The sequence below is a fragment of the Urocampus carinirostris genome, chromosome 12 (genome assembly GCF_059441175.1).
Source record: "Urocampus carinirostris isolate Australia breed hairy pipefish chromosome 12, RoL_Ucar_1.0, whole genome shotgun sequence".
Lineage (NCBI taxonomy): Eukaryota > Metazoa > Chordata > Actinopteri > Syngnathiformes > Syngnathidae > Urocampus > Urocampus carinirostris.
In genome coordinates, this window is record NC_142360.1 from 26,375,592 (window position 1) to 26,400,577 (window position 24,986).

General features: G+C 38.0%; 2 protein-coding genes and 1 pseudogene across 2 annotated transcripts in view; all 3 read left to right on the top strand.

The window, feature by feature from the left end:
• Window positions 1–24,986, top strand: part of rabgap1l (RAB GTPase activating protein 1-like) — a 146,802-nt gene that overhangs the window by 33,758 nt on the left and 88,058 nt on the right. Inside the window, exons 12-13 of the mRNA XM_088349383.1 lie at window positions 1,292–1,385; window positions 2,275–2,425. Of these exons, the coding sequence (XP_088205509.1) occupies window positions 1,292–1,385; window positions 2,275–2,425 (245 nt within the window). The remainder of the gene's footprint in view (window positions 1–1,291; window positions 1,386–2,274; window positions 2,426–24,986) is intronic.
• Window positions 17,030–17,149, top strand: LOC148355340 (U2 spliceosomal RNA; annotated as a pseudogene).
• LOC148355341 (G protein-coupled receptor 52-like) lies at window positions 18,521–23,168 on the top strand. The gene has a single exon (XM_088350190.1). The coding sequence runs from the start codon at window positions 20,027–20,029 to the stop codon at window positions 21,149–21,151; it is 1,125 nt and encodes a 374-aa protein (XP_088206316.1). The 5' UTR covers window positions 18,521–20,026; the 3' UTR covers window positions 21,152–23,168.

The window sequence follows — 24,986 nt, forward strand, 5'->3', positions numbered from 1 at the left end:
TCTGGGGAGGAATTTGGGCCAAATCTTCTTTGCAAAATGGTTTTCAAATCCGCCATATTGGAGGAGTTTCTAGCATGAAGTGCTCGTTTAAGGTTACGCCACAGCATTTCAATTGGATTTAAATCCAGACTTTGACTTCGCCACGCCAGTCCCTTGGATGTTTTTCGAGGCTCTTTGGTGACCAGGATGAGAAATTTCCGCACTCTTGCCATAATCTAAGTTGGTTAACCACTCCTGGGAAGGTTTGCCACTGTTAAATTGGGGATAATGTCTCTGACAGTGGTTTGCTGGAGCCCTACAGCCTTGGAAAAGGATTTGACTTTTCTTCATACCGGTGGATTTCAATCACTTTTTCCAATTTCGTCTGACATGTCAAATGTGTTGTTTAGATTTTGTAGCATACTTCATTTTGTCTAACAGATTAAATTTAAGTGATTTTTAGATTCACACAGTGGGTTGCATTCAATTTAGCCTGTGCTCTGTGTAGCTGAACTCATCTTTCCCAAAACTTGTTAGTTTAAGCGTGATTTAACAAGGGTGGCAGTAATTTTTTCACATACGGTCAGATAGGCTTAGATTTTATTATGCCTTAATTAAAGGAAGCAAATATTCAAAACTGCATTTTGTATTTCCTTGGGTTGTCCCTGTGTGACATTAAAATTGATTTGCTAATCTGAAACCACTGTGAGTAATACATATGCAAAAAACACAGAAATCAGGAAGGGAGCAAATACTTCACGTCACTGTATGTGTTTGAAAACAAATACTTCTTCATTCATGGTATGGTATTCCTCTATTAAGTATACAGTTTTATGCACCTCTCCTGTATTGTTAAATTGAAGGAAAAAGAAAACCCCACATAAAACCAGTTTGGTATTTGAGTGATATTCAGAGCGGCATGTGCAAGTATACATCCACTTGACTAGTCTGTGTTTTAGTGGGTGGTTTATGTGTGGGAATCGGTCTCCTCGTCGGCAGAGCAGAGGGCTAGACAGGCAGTTAATGCTTCTGCATCTATGCACAAGTGTTTTGCTGTGCTGATTGCCTCTTGTTTGCCTTTCAAACTGCCAAATGGAAGAACATTACAATAATGGAATGTGTAGGCCCAGTAAAAACTCTCCACCTCGATTAGATTGTGTTGTTGGAAGCACAAAGACATGATTTAAATGCTTAGCACGATATCATGGATTGGATTTTGTGTTCTCATTTAGCCCAATATCACAGACATCAAGGTCACTATCGCAGACAAATGTCTAATAAATGCCCTGTGGTCCATTTGTGCTGTGCGTAGATAGTGACAGCGAAATCTCCAGTGGAACGGGAGACGTTTCCAAAGATTGTCCTGAGAAAATTCTCGAGCTGTGGGGAGCCATCCTCAGTAAATGGTAAGGCTACATAACTTTTGATCTTGAATTAGAAACATGCCTGTTTTAGGTCGAGAACATTTTTTTTACATGTCAGTTGCTTTTCCATTTTATTACTTATAATTTTGCCCAAGTTTGTTCGAATAGTGAAAGATGACAATTTTTAAATTAATTACTACTCACTCCCACAAATTGTTGATGAATTGAAGATGAATGTGGTTGTTCATTTTTTAAAAAAAAGGCCGGTGGAGACTTCTTGTGATTAAGGGCCATACAAAAAAATATGATTTGACTTAACACAAACACATTTAAAGTGGTCTTTTTATTTCCACTTTAATACACTGTAAATTATTAACATGACCTCTTCTGACCATATAGAGGTTGAAATACTTTTAAATTTATATATTTGTATTTTTAACATTTATAGAAAACACAGCCGAAAACATCCTATGTAAAAGTCCTAGGAATGTACACCAAAGATATGATTACACTTAACAAATAGCACACTGTGTTCCCCAGAGCCAACCTAAATGAGTACATAAGACTATGAAAGAAAGAAATATTGCCTAAATATAGAAAAATGAATATTCATATCATTTTCCTTGATTTGTTATGGAAATATGTTCCTGCGAAGTGTCATTGAACTTATTTTCATTACAGTATTGTTCTGATCCATTTTTAGCTGAGGCCAGTCCACAAGCACTACCTTGTATATATTTATAACTATTCATCGTAACTTTATTTTTATCTTTTATTTTCTTTTGAGTCTTCATTACATGTTTGTCCTGGAGTGATAAGACTAATCAATGTTCACTACGTCGTTATCAATGACAATAAAGATCATTCTGATTCAATATGGGTTTTAAAGTAATACTGTGTGTGTTTGTGCATGTGTTTGCATACATTACAGGCATGGGAACCTGTCCAGTCGTCCGAAAGGTTTGCACCCATTGGTCCGGAGTGGCATTCCAGAACCACTGAGAGCTGAAGTATGGCAGCTGCTGGCTGGTTGCCACGACAACCATGAGCTGCTTGAACACTATCGCATCCTTATCACTAAGGTAAATGATTGACAAAAAAGGCATGGATATTTCCAGTTCCAAAGTTTAATTATTCTTGCAAGTGTTTGCGCTGAAAATGGGCTTGGAAAATGTCACACACCAGAAATTTTTTAGATTTTAGTTTCCAGTTTTGCAGCAATGGGCTGGTGAACATCCTGGCTGTATTTTGCTTGGACAGAACGCAATGATTGATTTGTATTTTCGTAGACTAAATATTCTAAGTTGGGTCGAATAACTTTAAAAATAAAAGTCAAACTGTTTGAAAAGTTACTATATTTAGTAAACAGAGCTTGTTGGTTCTTCGGAGAAGGACGGTGTTGCATCTGATCGCAAGGGTTCATGATGGTACTAGAGAAGTTGGAATATTTGCTTTGAAAAGCCTTAAACGGTGCTTGAATTTGGGCATGAAAAAGGTGTACAATCATTGGATTGCGTTAATGTGCCTATAACGTTAGGCATGTATTTATTTTAGTACTGGATAAAGTGGCTCTCTTGTTCATTTTATATTTTTTGATGGCGATATTTTGCTAATCAGTTTGAAAAATGAAGGTTTGCCGCGGAAGACCGCAACGGGAGCAGCAGGCGGTTAAGAAGTTGGTATAAACACACAAAAAAGACAAGGATCTAGGCTTTTATTGGAAATACAATACTCGTTCTCTCCTCTTCAGAGCGACAGGCGGGTAAATCCACCGACCACAATTAAAAGGTACAAAAGATGAATTCAGCACGGTCTATTCAGAAAGATGGATTGAGCGAATAATTATGGAGCCATAAATGATGATGACACAGAGGAAAGGATTAGAGGGACGGAAGCTGTGTAATCAATGGACAATCTGACTGATTTTAGACTCTGTAGTGTCACAATTTTTGTTGTCAGTCATCAACTGTATAAATCGCAACCGTTATCTTACTATCACTTTTCCTTTTCAAGACTCTTGCATCCAGATGCCTCACTTTCCTGTTTCAAAATATTTGTACCTTTTATCTTGGTTGTGTTACACTTCCCTGCATTAAACGACACCAATCTCTCCTTTGCAGCATTTTTGTACAGTTTCAAGTGACTCCCTTCTTACATAAGGGAAGTTCTTTTTTTTTTCCTCATGATTTATTTTCAATTCACTGACTGGTGCACACCCACCTCCTGTCTTGCTGGAAATGGTATTGATAGGCGGGTGGCCGAGCTATTATTAGCAACGTAGAATGAATGGATGGAACTGGGGTAATATAAAGGAGAGAGGCAAAGAGGGAACAATGACAGTGATGGCTCGGGTGATGTGAAGCATATTAATGTCTATTCTCTGGGCTCAGTGACAGCATTAATGCTAATTGAGTTCTAAGTAATTGGACTGTTGCCCTTATTGGAAGGGTTTAAGTATAAACAATTACAGTTTTTATCTGTAAGATATCTAGGCTTAGGCTTTGTTTTTGGTTATTTAACATTTATATCAGTCATGTCAAACATATGGCCCGTGGGCTGGATCCAGCCAGTGGGATGATTTTATTGGGCCCGTCATACATTTCTAAGTATGTCAAAAAAAAGAAGCGAGTCTTTAGGTCATTTCTATCAAAAGTTGCGATTTTTTTTTTTTAATAAATGCATACAAAATTCTCCAGCTGTTAAACTACATAATTGTGTCCGCCGTATGAATTGGGTTTTTCAAAATCATCTTTTTGACTAGCATCAAAATTAGAACTGGTAAAACAATCATGCTTTATTTAATAGTTTGTTTTCAAGTATATTATGACGTCCATTTTTGATTAATTTTCAGTAATCCCTTAGCCACCCCTACGCTAGAGGGTAGATTTTACTCTGTATAGCGTGGTGAAATGGTTCAGGTGTAAAACTGCATTTACTCAACTGTAAATAAACCTGTTAACACATATTCAATCTTTACCACCCATTGTTTGTGAAAAAATGTGTTGTGTTTAGAAAAGATCCCCTATCATCTGTGATTATAAAATGGGGGTGGTTAATAATGTAGCCTGAATTTTGAAGTATAATGCTGAAAAAAAGAGTCTAAAAAATAACCTTGTTTTGCTGATCTGGCCATTCTCAGAACAGAAAGATTGCATCCGGCCACAGGGCCAGACTGAGTTTGACTACTCTAGTATGAATAGTAATTGGACCTTTGAAGGCATATTAACAACTCAGAACTTTTTGCACAACTCAGAACTTTTTGTTTACAAGTTACCACTAGACTTATGTTCTCACTGTTCTCACTGTACTCACTGTTTTTTTATCAGCCGTACTGTCTACATGTGTCCTAGCATAGTGTTTTGCTGTTTTTTATTTTCTAGACAAAGATGGCTGAGAGAAACGCAATCTAAATTCTATGTTTTTGGTGCAGAATTGACAAATAAAGCTGATTTTGACTTTGATATGAGGTTACAGTTATAGACAACAAAGATAGTAAAAAAAGACTCGATAATAGTGATTGTATGGGCTTGTGAGCTTTAGTGAGTGAAGTGAGTTTTGTATTCTTTATAGTTTGTCTATTTATTTATTTATGTATTTATTTATTATATTAAATTATTTATTTGGGGCACTCCTGCATGTTTGCTTGAACACCGATTGAATTTAAATGGACAGCATGGCTTAACTTGTTGATTAAGATTGACAGCTGCCCAGCGAAGTCTTAAATACGTGTCTTAACAGCAACACAATGTTCTCCTTTTTTTGCACTTGGCACTTGTATAAAGTGCAGTTTACTTTAATGTTTTGTTCTACTTTAGCCTGTTATCACTGTTATAAATGTTCATCATTTGGCTTGCAATGAGAGACCTCTACTGGCGTAATTGGCCAAACATTTTGGTCGCTCAATGTAGTTTCCTCTCATTGCATCAACTTATGTATTTTTATTTTAACTAAGGTTTTGGAGCACCTTTAAAATATTAAGAAGTGACATATTTTCACATAATGAACACACCCATAATCATATTGTTTCTGCGGAATCCTTATGCAAGTATTATGGTGGTCTAGACAATATATTGTGATTATAGTAATTACTGAAGTTATTGACAAAAAAGTTAAGTATTAATTGATCAAGGTCACACACTTTTTTCAAACACTAATTTTGGAGACACGTTTACCCAAGATTTATATTCTTATTGTAATTGTAAACCAAATTATACACCTAAAATTAATTGGTTGTTTTTGGGTATCAGTTTACAGAGGCAGGATTTTATTGGTTTTCTGTAGGGGGGAAAAAATAATTGTTTTGCGTCCCTAGCATTTGCTGCGGATGTTCAATAGTGCATTTTTCAGACCAATAACAAATCTTGATTAGTAATTAATCCCAATTTACTAGTGCCTTTAAGTACACACAGGGGTGCTCATACTCCTGTTTTAAAACCACTGGTCTTGAGCACCACTAATATGAAAATCATCCATTTATTTATTAACTATGTTAAGCCTCTTCATAAAATGTTCAACGGGCTTCATTGCACATCCCCTCTAGGTGAGAACTATTGAGTTAGACGTGACTGATTTACTGTTCCGCGACATATAGCCGATGGCTAACATTTGCAAGACTCATGTACTCCGTTGCTTTGCTCACAGTTACTTTCATTATAAAGTCACAAATGCACACTTTCTTACACACTCACACCAAGGCCCCAGGGTATCTGAGACATTTACAAATAACTGTTTCTAGGCTGGCACAGCACTATACTTGTGGAAGGGTCGACTGTTTTCTTGTGACATTTTAACAACCTTTTTGTTTCCCTTGAGCTAAACAAGCACAATATGTGCTAGTACGCTTGAACCCACATCTTTAAAAGCTTGGCCAGCTATTTCTAAGCCTGCTTTTGACTCTCAGGAGAACATAATGCCGGTCCTGATACTACAGTTGATGGTGGTCACTTTACAGGAGCTTGAAAACCACAATGTTCTTTTTACCTGATTGAATAGTGTCTTAAGTGTTTTATTTTGATCCTACAACAGACAAGTAGTGAATAATAGTAAGTCCTATCTTGTTTAATAATTTATTGTCATCACGGTTGTGACCCTTGTTCGTCTCCCTCAAAGTCGAGTTTGGTTCAAACAACAACTGGTATTGTAACATGGCAGTGATGGATCTTGATTTCAGAGATCATTTTTCGTTTATTTGGCGGTTGTCTGGGATATTTTGTTATCATTTGTAATACCCATCTCTAAAATTTTTCATCAATTTTCATTTTCCAGAAAGGTTGGTTACACTCCCGGACACCTTACATTTATGAATATATGTGCAGCTCCTTTAACAGAATACTAGAGATGGTCTTCTAGCCTTTATATCTAATATAGATCTATGTAATTTTCTTTTGTTTAGGATTCTTCATCTATCAGCCTTGGATTTCTTTTCTTAATATTCACCATGGTTTTGTCAAAATTTTGTGGCTGCACTTATTTCACAAGTCAGAGTCAGAGTATATAATCGATAGGCTAGTTTTCAAACAATGCACTTGGAATTCAATATGTACTTATGTTAATGATTTGTTGTGAAGATTACAAAACACTACTTATATAAACAAATTTGATATATCATTTTCATTTACGTTTTTAAATTCCCTAGAAAATCAAAATGAGCCATTACTGGCCATTTTTTTTTTTTTTAAAGTTCTGTATGTTTTTTTATGTGTTCTCTGTGGGCACTGGTGGAATAGTGACTCACTCTTTGTCACCGTAGCAGTTGGCTGGATAGCCCCAACAAATCTCCCAATTACCCTGGAGGTTCTCAAAAGTTTATGAACTACAGCATTACCTGCCACTTCTCGTTTTCACTTTTGCCTCCTTTGTGCATTGCAGATTTATTTTTTCCTATCATTAGTTTACACTGATAAATACGTATTTCGCAGCATTACGGCATCATTTTACTCTCAAACCAATCGATTAACTACCTTCTATTTCTTGGGAGCTAATTGGAGCGATCCAAATGAATTATTTTCACGACTGGTGACAATTGAAAAACCCAGTGCTTCTCAATTATTTTTATTTACAAGCCCTAACTCCCGCCCTCCTCAAAAGAAGAAATCCTCCTCTGCCTCACCATACCCCCCACCTTGCACAAAAAGTCTGTCGTCTCATCCAACTTAATAATTCTTTCATTGGGTTACTTGAGGGTCTGCGTCACTTCTTGCATACACCTCATACACAGTGTCGAGGTTAAATGTAAGCAAAACACGGCCAATGACAACACCACGGCTCCCTAGTGTAGTGGAGGTGCAATTGAACCCGATTCTCTGGGAAAGAAACTGCGCACTAATTGGCGTAAATAAACGGAATAATTGTGGTATTATATAATATATATACAAGCAAGTTGAGAGACATGTTTCTAGCAAGACTGTACACATTCTTTTAAAAGTCCAAACTCTCATCGCTAAGTCTTTCCAAGAGAATAACATTCCCTCGTTACTGACATCCACATGTTCACTTTACAGCGTAACCACACCTCTGCCGTCCTCCCCTCTTTACATTTTGCATCTATTTGCAGCCGCCTTTCCTTCTCATATCTCTGTATGTCCCTATAATGCCACCCCTCCGGCTCATATTCACATACTGTATCCATTGCATGGAACCGTGAGCACCCAAAAAATACTTTGTGTCTTCTTTTGCAAGCTTTAGAATTTCACTCATTTCATCAAACATGTTTACGTGTTTGTGAAAAAAACGTAAGAATACATGCAAAATAAACTGATTTTGAAAAAGGAAGAAAAACATAGTACTGTATGTGTATCTGGTGTTGATTACCTGCACATATTTTGATCCAAAACAGTGTGAATAAAATGTTCACTTAATTTATACTGCAAAGGTACTGTACTTGCACAGATAATTTGCATGTGCACATGTAGGTCGGCATGTGATTTGGCATAGCCTCCTAGCCACCCTGACACTGATATGACAGCTCAGATTAGGCAGATCCAGCCTAAAGCATCTTCCCTGGTTGCAGCATTTTCTGTGTCAAATTCCCTGCTGAGCATGACCAACCGATAGACAGTTCAACTGACATTTGCTTTTTGTTGACTTTGTGTTAACACTCGCTTCAAATCATTTGCCAAACTGTTTTGGTAAAAAGTATATTGAAGAAAAAAACAAAACCGATTAATAACAAAGCTGTCCAGATATAGGTCTGAACATTCCATAAATGCCTTGAATCAGTCTGTTAAAAATGGGATTAATCAAATATTAAGATTTTTGTGGACACATTATATCTATGTGTGTGTGTGTATATATATATATATATATATATATATATATATAATCTTCATTGTACAATGGGACCTCAGTTATCGCGGTTAATGGGGACCAAAACCCCCCGCGATAAGCGCAAATCCGCGAAGTAGCGGCGCACCTTTAAAAATGCTTTTTAAAAACATTTTTTTTTAAATTATTATTATTTTATTCTATTATTATTATTTTTTTAGACCTGCGAAGCTCTGAACCAGCGAACGTGGAACCACGAAGTAGCGACGCCCCTTCAAAAATGCTTAAAGAATTTTTTTTATTTTTTACTTTTTTTATTATTTTATTTTTTTATTATTATTTTTTAGACCTGCGAAGCTCTGAACCTGCGAACATGCAACCACAAAGTAGTGACGCCCCTTTAAAAATGCTTAGAAAAAAAAAAAATTTAAAATTATATATAGAATAGAATAGAATATGCCTTTATTGACATTGTTACAACATGGGATATATTGTGACAACAAAATTGGACGACTCCAGTTCTACATTTTACAGTGAGGATAAGGAAACGAGATAAAAAAACAAAGAAGATGTTTTAACTGTCTTAGTTGTAAATAGGCTTTGTTTCCTCCGGAGGGGGGGTGTATGAGGGGGGTGATATATATACTGGACTGTCTCAGAAAATTATAATATTGTGATAAAGTTCTTTATTTTCTGTAATGCAATTAAAAAAACAAAAATGTCATACATTCTGGATTCATTACACATCAACTATTTCAAGCCTTTTATTATTTTAATATTGCTGAATTTGGCTTACAGCTTAAGAAAACTCAAAAATCCTATCTCAAAATATTAGAATATCATGAAAAAGTATACAAGTAGGCTATTCAACTAATCACCTGAATCATCTAATTAACTCGAAACACCTTGCGAGGGTTTCCTGAGCCTTAAAAACACTCAGCTTGGTTCAGTAAACTAAATCACAAGTATGGGGAAGACTGCTGTCCAGAGGACCATCATTGATACCCTCCATCAGGAGGGTAAGACACAAAAGGAAAATTCTCAAAGAGCAGGCTGTTCACAGAGTGCAGTTTCAAAGCATATCCACAAAAAGTCTGTTGGAAGGGAAAAATGTGGCCGGAAACGCTGCACAACCAAGAGAGATGACCGCAGCCTTAACAAAATTGTGACGAAGAGCCGCTTCCAGAATTTGGGGGAGCTTCAAAGACAGTGGGCTGAAGCTGGAGTCCAGGTATCAAAAGCCACAGTTCACGGACGTGTCCGGGAAATGGGCTACAATAGCCGTATTCCCATGGTCAAGCCACTTCTGAACTCAAGACAACGGAAGAAGCGTCTGACTTGGGCTATGGAAAAGAAGCACTGGACAGTTGCAGAGTGGTCCAAAGTCCTCTTTTCAGACGAAAGCAAGTTTTGAATTTCATTTGGGAGTCAAGGCGCCAGAGTCTGGAGAAAGGCTGGAGAGGAGCAAAATCCAAGTTGCTTGAAATCCAGTGTGAAGTTCCCACAGTCAACAATGGTTTGGGGAGCCATGTCAGCTGCTGGTGTTGGTCCACTGTGTTTCATCAAGTCCAGAGTAAATGCAACTGTGTACCAAGAGATTTTAGAGCGCTACATGCTTCCATCTGCTGAAAAGCTCTATGGAGATGAGGATTTCATTTTCCAGCATGATCTGGCACCTGCCCACAGTGCCAAAACCACCAGTAACTGGTGCACTGACCATGACATCACTGTCCTTGATTGGCCTGCTAATTCCCCTGACCTGAACCCCATCGAGAATTTGTGGGGTATAGTTAAGAAGAAGATGAAAGACACCAGACCTACAAATGCAAATGAGCTGAAGGCCGCTATCGAAGCATCCTGGGCATCAATAACACCTCAGCAATGGCACAGGCTGATTGCCTCCATGCCACGCCGGATTGATGCAGTAATCCGTGCAAAAGGATTCCCAACCAAGTACTGAGTGCATCAATGGACATTTTCAAATGTTTGATTTAGTTTTGCTGTTATAAAATTATTTTTTTACTTGGTCTGAGGAAGTATTCTAATATTTTGAGATAGGATTTTTGAGTTTTTTTCAGCTGTAAGCCAAAATCAGCAATATTCAAATAATAAAAGGCTTGAAATAGATCAGTTGATGTGTAATGAATCCAGAATGTGTGACATTTTTGTTTTTTTAATTGCATTACAGAAAATAAAGAACTTTATCACAATATTCTAATTTTCTGAGACAGTCCAGTATATATAATTTTATTTTATTATTATTTTTCAGGCCCGCGAAGCTCTGAATTTGCGAACATCGAAGCGCGAAGTAGCGAGGTCCCACTGTATTTGGAAATTTCCCTGTTTGTAATAACAGATCACGTATATAGGTAAATTGTTTCACAATGCTAAGTATGATCTACTTAACTAATACCATATATATATATATATATATATATATATATATATGTCAAAACATTCAGTAAACGTTTTATTTTTACATTTTTTTTACCACGTCTAATAACTCTGATTTGGTTATGCCACACAAAAACATTGTCTTTGGGTTTATTTTTATCAATGACTCGAATTGTTTGCTACTGCACTTGGGTATATTTGCAGCTAGTTCCGGTCCAACATTTACGAAACTATTAAAAGCCTCCACAATTTGATTTACATTGGAAAGAAATTCATCAAATAAAACGAGCCCTAAGGAAAATCAGAAGAGCGCAACGGAATTGTGATCACCAATGGGTGCTGCCGTGGATTATTATCGGGTTCCAGAAGTGACTCAGGCAGCGTGAGGAAGTAGGCAAGAGCGGTTCTGCTAGTCAGGTCTACTGCTAATGGCTAGGCTAACTACTCTCCTAAGCAACCGCTGCAGACCCTGAATCTCACCAATGCCAGGTCCATTAGCCATTAAACAGATGACCTGGATCATATTATCGGGTTCCAGGAGCAACTCTGCTGCTACTGGTCCAACCTACTGCTTACTGCTAGGCTAACTACTCTCTAAAGCCACCGCTGAGGATCCTGTATCATACAAACGGCAGGATGACATGAAGCCACAACTCACGGAAGACGGCTATATTTGGGACGGCCTTATTTAAATCATTGCGAAAATATTTCTCCATTCAAGGACACCCGATGCTAGCACGCAACTAGCTGGCTGCTCTCTAAATTGCTTTCATACACTAAAAGGAGAAGCCCTCCAATTTCTTTCTACTTTTCCATAATGACAATAAAACCATTCAACTGCTATCATGTAGTGTGTGTGTGTGTTTTTTTTTTTTTTTGTAGATCGACACTACTAGGTGTGACACTACTTTATAGATTATCACTATTCACGGGTGGTTCTGGTCCCCATTAACTGCGAAAACTGAGGGATCTCTGTATTTAGTTGATTCCTGTGTGGCGGATGAAATATTTATATCTAACCTTTACATATTAATAAGAGATGCATCCTGACCTACATGAAGCAAGGACAAGGGAGTGAGAGAATAATGAATATAAATATCAGAACCCAAGTGGTCAGACCGGTCTATCCCAGTGTGTGCTGTGAGATTACATGCAAAATGATTTATTGCAATTGCAGCAGGTAACCTGATATTGACCCCTAGCGTCTTTTACTCTGGTTTGAAGAAGCACCCATAACAAAGTGATCTTATCTAAAAAACAAAACAAAAAACAATGGTATTTGTCAGCAATGATGTCGCCTGTCCAGATTGCTGTTCCTTTTTTCACAGGCGATACATGTGGACGCAAGAAATTGAGTAAATCCTACTTTTATTCCATATCAAAGTCCTGCAACGTGATGTTTGTCTCTCTCTGTGCTTGTGCACAACTGTTATCCACTTTGACAAGCATGAAAACTTCATTAAATGTGTTTTAGTGATAGCTTCTTAATTACATTTCTGGCCTTTAAATTGAATGTTTGAGCTTGTATAGAGACTATATATATGTATATATATATATATATATATATATATATATATATATATATATATATAATATGATGTAGTAATACACCTAATGCATTATTTTTATTTTATTTGATTCAAGCAAGTAATATTTATGTCACTAACATTACATTGATTACAAACCATGGAAAATTTGAAACTGATCTGCAAATTGTTAACCTCATGCAAAAATGGCATTTCTGACAAAAAATGTTTTTAGAGAAAATGTCTAAAACTCCTATGTTTTAAAATCAATAGTTACTTAATCAGTCTTATTTATTGATTCGCCAATTTTGGTAAATAGTATTTATACCACAAAATGAGTTTGTCACAGCAATCGCTAATTAGCAAATAATTAAATCGAAAAAAAAATATCGCCATTATGGCCATTATCGCATGCCAACAGTTGAATCGTGGAATTTACATGATTTATGAATCCAATATCACAAAATACTAAAACTGAATAATTGAGACGGTTTTCCCACCTTCCATGCCTAAAATAATAATAAAAAAAAAAAAATCAGTAGTGCCATTTTTGTATGAGTTTAACAAAATTCTACTATCAGAACACAAAATATCTGTTGATTAAGTGAGCGGATTTAGTTATTGGGTATTTTTATATGACAGATAACATCTAAATTCTTAATAATTATACAACCTGTTGTCAAATTGGAAAATGTTTGAATTATTTACAAACTAGTCATCTTAGTTTGGTGAACCTGAACTGACCAATGACTAATTTTACACTTAAATCTGTGTTTTGGCGTTTCTTGTTTGTTTTTACCATAACCTTCCAATTTTAATAATTTTTCCATCAAAATAAAACTGCACTTTGCTCAAAAAATAAATTATTCCGAACAGCAAGTTTCTAAGACAATTTATCTTTTCTTACACCCTGGAAATTAATATGTGTTCAGTTTAAAGGTATTATCCGTAATTGTGAAATTTTCTACTCACTTGATGCCTTTTTCTGGCTTAAGTCATCATTGCAGAAATTTCTGCTTCCTGATGTGTTGTGAGATAATTGAAATAAAAGCACGCAGGCGCGGTGTAAAAAAACCCAATATACCCTTTGAACTGGTTTGGGCATTGTTAACACATACTTAAATAGAGAAAATGTTCGACTTTCAACATATAATTTGCATAATATCTACATACTGTCTATATAAATTCAGTTTATTTCAATCATTTTCAATTAACTTCCTGAGCTGTGATGTCATCAGGGTAATACCGGCACACTCGCAAGCCAGTCCCCATATTGGATTACATGTTTATCAGTCACATGGGTCTGTATGTGTTTTAAGCCAAGTTTTGATAGTTTTTGTGGAGAATGCCTGGGCCTTGTGTCGCAGGTGGTTGAAGCAATGGCACAACAAATGGCGAGCGGCCAAAATGAAGCAAGATGGAAAAATTACACGCAGAGAGCGAATGGGGCTAACCCAGCCAGGACACGGCAGGCTAGCGGGCTGCTAAAGAGCACTAAAAAGGACTGATAGGCAGAAAAACTTGAGCCAGGCTGCCCTGGGAACCAAAAACGAAAAACTGATGCGGCAACCAATGGGCACAGTAGGCTTAACCTGGACCAAAGAAAACTGGAAGCATTCAGCAGCCCCGTCGCTAACAGGGAGCTATCCGGACAATATATACCAACAGCGATAAAAGGTGACAAAGACAAAAAAGGAACGTTTACTGTTATGGTGGCATTTAAACTTCATCTCATCTCATCTCATTAGCTGCACCGCTTATCCTCAGGGTCGCGGGGGTGCTGGAGCCCATCCCAGCAATCATCGGGCAGTGGGCAGGGGACACCCTGAACTGGTTGCCAGCCAATTGCAGGGCACACAGGGACAGACAACTCACTCACTCATTCACACCTAGGGACAATTTGCAGTTAAACTTATCTCACGCAATCTTTGGAGATCGAAGCACGCAACTCGGACAAAACAGTCCCAAGTCCCCTAGCGACACATTAGGCAAAGTTCTAATTTTTCCTAGCAGAAATGAGCGGTATGCAATCACTGCAAACTACTATCGCCGTCTGTTTTGGAGGTGTGTCATATGGTGCTTCAGTGAGACCCACCATTGTTCAGAGTCTTGCGTTCTTCGTGTAATGTCAGAGCTATAGAGAATATATGCTTAATCGGTCAACTTCGTAACTAAATTTCTTGAGCTCCCCGGCGCGTAAAACATTTTTAAACATTTGCATGTTTGTGGAGAGGAACACTGCACGCTCTGTGCCTATTTGAAAAAAACCTTTTAAGGTTATTATTACTTACAAAAAGCTTGTTGAATCATGTTAGGTTTTAAGATTCAAAGAAAAAAAATACAACATAATCCTTCTGTGATCTTGTGTGACGTATTGCTATCTTTTTTATTAAAAGCAACTAACATTATAAAACATACTACGATTTAATCTTAAGGCAGAGCAAGGTTATATTATGGAAAGCGCTCCTCTTTGTTTCCGAGTGGCCCCATTGGTTCACTTTGGTCGAATAATGAATATTTAATATAACAGATGCCCTTCTGGTCGTGTTTTTCATCAGTGTCCACTTCCAAAGGTGAACAGCACTGTGCTCTGCTCCCCATTGACTGACTCCTTACAGAGCAGCAGCTGCTCTTCTTTTTTCTGCCTGACCGAAATATCCAAAATCATATTAATAAATGTAAACTGACAAAAAATGTTTTTTTAGGGCACATATAAATATTTCTTAAGTATATACCTTATAGGAAAATACTTTTTGGTATATTTCAGTTGATTTTATATTTGCTTTGTACCCCTTGGGTGGATATTCTAAACCAGTAATGTCATACATATATGGCCCTGGGCTAGATCAGGATGTTTTCATCCGACCAGCAATGAATTTCTTAGAGTGTCAAAAATAAAAGCAAGCCTAGAGCGAATTTCTATTAAAAGTTGTGATTTTTTTTTTAGAAGATAAATACAAACCAAATGCTCCTTCCCACCACTAGAGGGCAGTAAAGGTGTGAAAGAGCTGACATCCCGTCTGGTTTCATGTTAAGAAAAATTGAGCAGCTTTCAGTTGGGCCAGCCTAGTAGTTTGATCTGATGTTATTACCTGTTCACTCCTAAAACTCGTTTACCTCAAAGCAGAGTGTTAATTGAAGCAGCCATTATTGTATTCATATCTACCTACTGGAGTTTGTTTGTGATTTTTATGGTTAGTTTTATATATATAATATATAATATTTGTATATATTTGTATAGCCAGTATCTAAATCTCATGACAAAAAGTTAGCGGACACCAGGGCAGACAACTCTGAAAAGTTGCCTGCCCAGCCATAAACCTGCTTGCCTCATTTTTCACAACTTTAAACGCAATAAGACGACTAATCGCAAAAGAAAAACAATTGTTGCAAAGTATTAAGGATTGATCATCAGAATATATAACAGAACAACACTTTAAAATTAAGTTTATTATAAATCTACTTATAACATTCATTGCAAGTATATGACATCGCTGTTTTCCATCTGCCATCAGTATGTACCTGTATTTACTCATCTTCATTCATGCAGTGTTTGCGTTGCGTCGTCTGCTACAAGCCACGCTAACTCCTCTTTCCACGATGCTTTTAATGTACGTTTACGTTTTGTAGCGTCATAAAATTTGTTAGCATCTTTTGAATATTTTTTCTGGGGCTGAGGTTTTGGCTTGATTCCGAACCACTTCTCCATTTTTCTTGTGTATTCTGTGTGATATGCAAATGAGAGACCTTATTACGCTGGGGATAGTCCGGAATCACGAAGTTATTCGATACAGGCTTCTGATTGGCTGCCTAGTATGCAAATTGCCAAACAAACCAAAATTTCCAAGCCAAAGGAAGATTTCAAAATTGGAATAAAGCAAACGTTTGATTTTAGAAAAACAAACAAACAAAAAAACCCCAAAAGATTTCTTTTTTTTCTTGAAAACGTCTGCCACCCGGGCGGAGACTTTTTATAAGTTGTATACCCGACGTAAAAGATGTACGCCTCGGGCGTCCAGGCAGACGTTATTTCAGACACTGTCACGTCATATTGTCAAATATAAAAAAATTGTGAATATGCTTGATGGCTGTGTTTTGCTGCTGTTGGTGTCGGTGGATTTGTTCAGACCGAGGACAATCGACTTTGGCCTGGACGGATCTATTGACACTAACAAAGATGTTATATAATGAAATTGTGAATATGTTTGATTTTCGAGAAGGTTTGTTCAAACCTCACTTTGTGTTTGCTGTTAAAAACGTAATATTGGAATATAATATTGTGAATGTGCTTAATTGCTGTTGAGATTGTCATGATTGTTTTCTGTTTTTAGTGTCAATAAATTTGTTCAAACCAAAAAAAAAAAAAAACTGATTTTGACTGTGAGATTCTAAATGAGTCGTCATGTTGATGCTAGGTCCTTAGCTTGGCCTCAAGACTTTGATGCTAGGTCCTTAGCTTGGCCTTGTTGTTTTTGGACTGTGGCTTTGATGCTATGTCAGTCCTTAGCTTGGCCTTTGCCATGATCTATGATTTTTGCAATCCGGAGATGGAATAAGAGCTTGCTCTGTCCACTCCACGCATCGGCCCGGTATTGCAGTACCTCCGGGAACGGTGCATTCACAATGATCGCAGCAAGGCTTTAGGGCTAGGACCTTAGCTTGGCCTTTTGGCTGAGAGTAAGTGTCCCGGCTCCTAGGCTTTGTAGCGTATTATGAACTGACCGATAACGGATAATGGATAATGAATAACGAAGATAGAACAATAACCCTTAAAACCCCCCCCACTGATTTTATATATATATATATATATATATATATATATATATATATATATATATATATATATATGTATGTATGTATATGTATGTATAATTTACACACACGTGTGTGTGAATATATAGTACACACAAGTGTATATACACACATGAATATACAGATTTCTTTTTTTTTTTTTTTCAAGTCCAATCTCGTCTTGCCCATTTCAGCTCTATTCCGGATTACCTCTGTCACTAATGGTGGCAGACAGCAGAGAGAGAGAGACATACCATATGTTTTAAGACAAGGTTCAGCAAAACCGCAACTGCAAACGGAACGTTTATGGATATATTTCCCTTCAGTGCAGTGGATGCGTGTGTGAAAGAGGGAAGCGTGTGGTGTTGCGTAGCTCCGCCCACCTTGACCACTCACCCGATCAAATTGTTTCGTGTGCTTGGCTTGCATTTATGGGTAATTACAGTTTGTTTTGTGTTTTTTTTTAATCATAAAATCTCAACAGTGAACATACATTATTTAATTGAGGTTCTATATAAAGGATTTTTAGTTAGGTACATCCAAAATGAGGTATATTTGTGTGACACCTGGGCTGTAAACTGTAGGTAAAACTGTGCCTTACAAAACCGAACATCATGCATGATTACAGTTACTGTGGCTATGCATGCACTCAATTTAACAGTGTTCAACAGAATTGGAATGCTACGGAGTAATTAGTTTAAGAAGCATTTTTATCGAGTCCTATGTTCTCATGAAAAGAGCTCACAGGCCATAGGACCCTGACCCCTGGGCCAGGGGTGTTAAAAAATATTGAAAAAAATAAGACCGTATAACTGAAATTTGCGCGTTCAGTAGTGCTCATATAACGAGGTACCACTGTATAATGTGGGTTGGAAAGGACAATGAAGTTAATTTAAGTAGGAAATGCCCAAGGTTACTGGTTAGCGATCAATATGTGAGCTATCGTTTGTATTTGTAATAACCGTATGTGGCTTTGGCACTGGGAAGAGCTATTGTGACAGAGTAATGTCTCTGAGCCTCAGGTGAAGCAGGGAGTGGAGTCATCGAACGGCTAGCAGGCTGAGAGCAAGGAAGAAGGTGGGTGTGCGTGCATGTAAAGAGAGAGACTGAGTGAGCAAGCTCAAACGATTCTATGGAGAGCGAGAGAGCGAGCGAGGAAGGGAGGGAAGCAAGTGTGAGCCAGTCACAGCATATCTCCTTCTTACTGCACCAGGACTGAAAGACTCTATGTGTCATTGTTTCGCTCGCTGCGGAATTATCATAGTTCCATTTCCACGGTCATCGTTTTTTTAAATTATTTTTGGGCACTCACTGTATTTTGGACCAGCTTTTTCTGGATTTACAGACTAAGAAAACAGTTTTGGAATTACGGTGAGCATAAAGCATGGGATAGTGCATACATCTGTGACTGGGACTGTTTTTCTTTACTCTTCTCGAGTGGACTTCCCTTATGTTGAATAGCAGGTGCGGTACAAAACCTCTGTACTACTGCACTTAAAAGAATGCAAGCTTGAAGAGGCAAAGACAAGTTGAAGGAAATCCTTGCTGGAATTAAGAAAATAGACTGAGTCCCTTATTAGACATCCTCCCGGAGACCATCACAAGAATGCAAGTCAAGAGTTTTGAGATGAATAAAGAAGTTGGAAGCTCGTTTTTCCATCCTCTCTGGGTGTACTGTCAGATTTCAGAGGAGCCGAAGTGAGTGGAGCACTGAATTCATCAACCGGCCTCTCAGAGCTCTTGGGGTCTTTTCACCTGCCTGCATAGAAGTCGGACATTTCACATGTTCACCTAAGACTGTTTTATGCACTTACTTTACTCATTCTCCGGAATTTTGCAGGGACATTTTTATACTTGCATAAAATTCTTGCATGCACTTATGTGTGTATGTGTGTGTCAAGACATTGTACGATACTTTGATGTGCTCCTTTGTTTCTTTCTGCACATGGATGCCTTGATCTCCCTCCGCAGCAGTAAATGTGGTCTGAGAGAATTGTGACATTATCTCCTGTGGAGAAGCCCATGTTTTTTTTGCCCATGTCTGTGTTTTGACTTGCACAATGGATGGGCAGACATGAGCGGCAGACACTGAAAAGAGGACCACCAAAATAAAGGACGCTTACTGTTCTATTACAGTTGCAGCAACCCCATCACAGTAAAATGAGCTGGTTGAAGTCATGATTGACACATAAAAGACTTTAAAGAGAGAATTTCCTCATTGAAGAATATGTCAGCAAGGAAGTGGGAGCAAAAATGTCCTTTAATGTGTTAAGCTCTTCATAAGATTTCTACTGTGACAACCTCTTTCATCTGCGTCTTTGTGAAAATAGCTTGTGCCCTGGTGTTTGCCCTTTTAAAACTGGGCGATAAAAGCCACATGCTGGCAAGCAAAACAGCAGGATCCTCACCTTTACGACAGATGCTCACTTCAGCTATAATTCGGCGGTGTTTTTTCCTTCCTCGCCCTTCTCAAAAACATCTTTCCTAAACCATGCCGTGCCTGTGGAAAACAAGGGCCTTGTCCTCTCTCCCCGGAAGCCCTAACGATTTTTCCCCCGCCAGCCTTCCCTTGATTCAGACTCATCAAAGACAGCAAGGGTAACAAGTTAAGCTCCATTAAGTGAAAGGTGGCTGCAGGGACGTATAGGAGGCAGTTTACGGTTTGACGCAGTCGCCTAGTGGAACACCGTAAAACTTGCTCCTAGAACAATGAATCTCTCTGGCTTGACTGCTGACCCAACCCCAATGCTTGTAGTTAACAGCAGCCGCGCGGGCATTTTTTTCGGTGGTGCTTGGAACCACTCGTGCCCCTTAGGCTGGGGCTTCAAGGAAGGTTTAGAGGGGTGCATCCTGGAGACATCCGTGGTGGTCCTACTGACGGTACTCATTATCGTCGGCAACTTAACCGTAATTTTTGTGTTCCACTGCGCCCCGCTTCTGCATCACTACAACACCAGCTACTTTATCCAGACTATGGCCTACGCCGACCTCCTCGTGGGACTCAGCTGTCTAGTGCCCACCCTGTCTCTACTCCACTACCCTGCAAGCGTCCAGGAGCCCATCACATGCCAGGTCTTCAGCTACGTCATCTCCGTTCTCAAAAGTGTCTCAATGGCGTGTTTGGCGTGTATTAGCGTGGATCGCTACCTGGCTATAACAAAACCACTGTCTTATAACCAACTAGTGACACCGTGCCGGCTACGAGGCTGCATCACACTCATATGGGTTTACTCAAGTCTGGTCTTCTTGCCTTCTTTCTTCGGATGGGGCAAGCCAGGCTATCACGGAGACATTTTTGAGTGGTGCGCGCAGTCCTGGCCGACCTCGGCCATCTTCACAGGCTTTGTGGTTTGCTTGCTGTACGCGCCGGCTGCGCTCGTGGTGTGTTTTACTTACTACCACATATTTCGCATTTGCCAGCAGCACAACAGGGAGATCAGTGAACGACGGGCGCGTTTCCCAAGCCAGGAGATGGAAACCGTAGATGGCGAAAGGGACGGACATCAGGGAGGACACGGACCAGATCGCCGTTACGCGATGGTGCTCTTCCGCATCACAAGTGTTTTCTACATGCTCTGGCTCCCTTACATCATTTACTTTGTGTTGGAAAGCTACCATGTCCTGGACAGTCCAGCCTTTTCCTTCATCACTACTTGGCTAGCTATTAGCAATAGTTTTTGCAACTGTGTCATCTACAGCCTGTCCAATAGTGTCTTCCGATTGGGCATGCGGAGGCTCTCGCAGACCATTTGCTCCTTCAGTCACTGCGCTGCTGACGACCGAGACTTTGCGAAGCCGAAACCCCGAAAAAGAGCAAACTCCTGCTCCATCTAGTGTGACTTTTGAATATAAAGAACACTTTATGTTTTTTGATTTACTTTAAATAGAAATGACAAAAGTGGAAGAAAATTGTATTTATTATTATTATTCAAACATCCAGCACATCCATTGGCAATGGTTTAGCTTTTTCACTTCGTGCCATAAACTTTGACTTTTGACATTCAGTCTTTTTACTATTAGGCTGTATTTAGAATTACTTCAAAATTACCTTTTGTTAATGTTTGGGTAAGAAAAAAAAAAAAAAATGTTTTTGTTGTTGATGACGATGCCACTTGTTTTGTTGACAGCCATAACTGAGCTGTGGGTTTTAGAACATGAGCATTCCTTAAACTGTTCCAATATTATTGATATTGAAAGCTGAAAAAACATACTTTAAGAGTGTTTACATTTGCATATACCTGGGTTTTGTAATAAATCTAAATACATGTGCATCTGAATATGCAAATTGATACACTGAGATGAACAGCACTATGCGAGCAATGAGATGGCTGCTATTCTAGTAAATTAAGAAAAAGCCCACATTGGGTTTTTAACAAATGCGTAAAAATAAGTCTGATAAAATATGCCATATCTTTGAATAATTCTTATTCCCTTGGTTCAATTCTCTGTCAAAGTGTTTGATTTACGCCTATTGACTTATGTCAGACATTTTCTAAAAATGGGCAAAGAGAAACATTTTTTTGTTTTGTTTTACTGTGGACCTAGAAAAAGACATATTTTTAATAATCGATCATTTGTTCTCTTAGGTTTCGTTCTGGACACGGGGGTCCAAATTCAAGCTGTAATTTCATTGTATGTCGTCTTGCTAAAGTAAATCATGTGCATTGACTTGAACTTTCTTGCTAAATGCTAAACAAATTACAAACCGTCCTCACTTGATGTCAATAAAACTGTTGCGGTTATTAATCAAATGAAAACATGAATCTAATATTTACAAGTGATTTCCCAAACATGAATTTAATTCTGCTAACTGCTTTCATTACTTGTTATCCGTTGTGTAAAATGAGCATTTTAGGGGAAAGCTAATTCTGACACAGACTGTTTTAAAAGTGACTTTGACACCCTTTCTTAGGTGAAAAGCAGGTCACACTTCATCATGGTTGCCAATGGCACAGTTGCAGCGAAACCTTAATCACTTAAAAAGTGGAAAAAAGTGTAAACTAAAGCAAACTGCGAATAAATAATTCATGCACAATTGCATGCCAAGGATGGAAATTATACCTCAAAATCATCATAACAATATTTCAGAACGTCACTATATTTTGCTGCTCAAAGCGCTCTTCATTTATGCTCATAGATTTCTATTTTTGACAAGTTTTATTGTGTACATGGGTTTTCCATGTCTTGTGATTTTTACCTAATGGCAGAACTCTTGTTCTTGTTTAATGTCTGAGGGTAGGTTCACACTGCAGACCTTAATGCCTTTTGGTTAGAATCCGATTTTTTGTGAGATCGTTCCGACTAAATGTGACTTGTATGCGATCTCCTGTGATTTCTATGACGTCGCACTCAATGCGCTAACTGTTTGGGGAAGTACTCATGGATGCTAACAGCTTAGCTGAGCTAGCAATTTGAAAGGTATTGTGCTCCTGGTCGCTGAACAGAGTTGCCCCACCCCCGAATATTGATTAAATCCAAAACTTCACTTTCCCTATATTGAATTCTTTCTGTGTTTTTTTTTTTTTCTCCCGCCGTGGTTGTCGATATCTACCCTTCCGCCTCTTACGACGTGCAGTTGAATAAATACACCTTGACCTTTTACACTGAAGTCGCATGACAAAAATCAGATATGTAACGGATTTAAAACCACATATGAAAGTGGCCGGGATGTGTTGTGAAAAACGCGGATTTTTGCCGTTTGGATAGACTTTAACAGATCAGATCAGATACAGGTAAATCTCATTTACCTGCAGCGTGAACCTAGCCTATAGTCATCGTAATTTTTGGGGTCTAGTACCTTCCCCCAAACTTAATTTTCCTATTCGGCCCTTTTGCCAATGTGATATTTCAGTTCTACTCTGCTTAACTCGCCACTCTTCGTAGAAAGCCATGACGAAACTGTTAACTTCATAATGATCGATTTATACATGGAAAAAAAGGTTTTTTTAACTGATTAGTAGGCTATTAATAGCATAGTTGTAAAAGTAATGCTAGATAAGGGGCATGTTTGTGCCAGACTTTTAATTCGCCGGTCATTTAAGAGCCAAGGAATTGTGACAAGTATTTTAAACCCTGACTGTCAAATACTGTTGTTTTTTTTATCACTTTGTCTTCTGCCTTGCTCAATGTTGCTGATGTCAGCATTGTAACTTTGAAATGATAAAACTTTGTCTAGATTTTTGTGGACGGGAGTTGGTTAACGCAAAGTAGTCGTGTAAAATGCACTTTTCATTTTGATGAAACTTGTTCTGACAAAGTGTTAGGGATCTTGGAAAAAAAGTACTATTATTGGAACTGAATTTTTGTTCACGGGTCAGCAACAATAGTGCTCACCATTATTGCTTAGATGTTGGCAAATATGCTCTGCAGATTATTTGAGTGGATTCATGGGTTCTGTGAATTTGTGTTGGGCTCTCAGTTTCAGATGTCCTCGGTAGTCATTTTAGTATAAAATTAAATGAATGCTCGTATTTATAAGGAAAAAAACAAGACTTACTGGAAATCAAAACAAATACAGTTTGGGGGGATGTCATGATGTTAAATATTTCATGAATATATTGTTGGCTTATGTGTAAACCTTTACACAATTTGTAAATTACTATATTGTCAAGTGTGTGTTTAAAAGTTGTCGTAGAGCAAAACAAAACCTATTGTGTCAAATGAATAGACTTCTAATGTTTTGACTATAGGAAGCAGTGTGGTTTTAGCACAGTAAATATTTTTTTATTTTGAAATTTTTTGCCAAAGGCCTTGGTTTTGCTGTTAGCGCCAACCAAATAAAGGTGACAATAACAGTAAATATTGCATTATTTATTCTGTGTGCGCGTCGCTGCTGATTATTTTTCATGTTGCTCACTAGAAGGAAAGAGACGGAGATTAAAAAAGGAGATTTACCAAGGCTTTACCAACATTTTCTGAAAAGTTTGTGTGTCCTTCTCTACAAAGCAAACTATCTGAAGTATTAATTCCTTAACGCATACTTTGTGTGTGACATTCAATTCGTTCGTCCCTGAAGTTGATTGGCTGGTGCTATGTGCGGTGAAAGTTTAATTTACTATTATCATTTTTACTTCAGAGAATATGCAATTGTTATTTGTTTGTTGCAATTGAACAGGGGTGACCAACTCATTTTAGCTCGGGACCACATGCTGGAAACTAAAACAGGGGGCAAGAGAAATAGATTTAAGAGAAAGAGAAAGGAAAATAAAATGGACAAGAAAAAGAGAGGAATTAAAGAGTGAGAAGGAAAGAGGGAGAGATGCAAGGAGAGAGAGGGAGACAGAGTAAGTGAGAGTGATAGAGAAAAGAGAGAAAACGGAGACAGGAAAAATAGAGCACATGACAGAGATAGGAGGGAAAAGAAGGGAGGAAGATAGAGAAAAGAGACAAAATAGAGAAAAGTAAAGAGATAAAGAAATTAAAATGGAGAGAAAAAAAGAGAAAGAATAAGAAAAGGAGGAAAAGTATGAGCTTAAAAAATAGGGAGTCACCAAAAAGAAGACAAAATAGAGAAAGAGAAAAAGGAGTGAGGTAGGAAAAAAGACAGAGGGTGAGAAAGAAAGGGAGAAAAAAGAAGAGGGATAAAGAGAGGGTAAAAAAGGAGAGAAAGTGAGAAAGAAAGAAAGGGAGTGAAAAACGAGAAAGGAAAAATGAGAAATAATTTGAGAGA

Excerpts from the sequence above, each read along its gene's own strand:
- LOC148355341 (XM_088350190.1), top strand. The coding sequence starts at position 20,027 with ATGAATCTCTCTGGCTTGACTGCTGACCCAACCCCAATGCTTGTAGTT.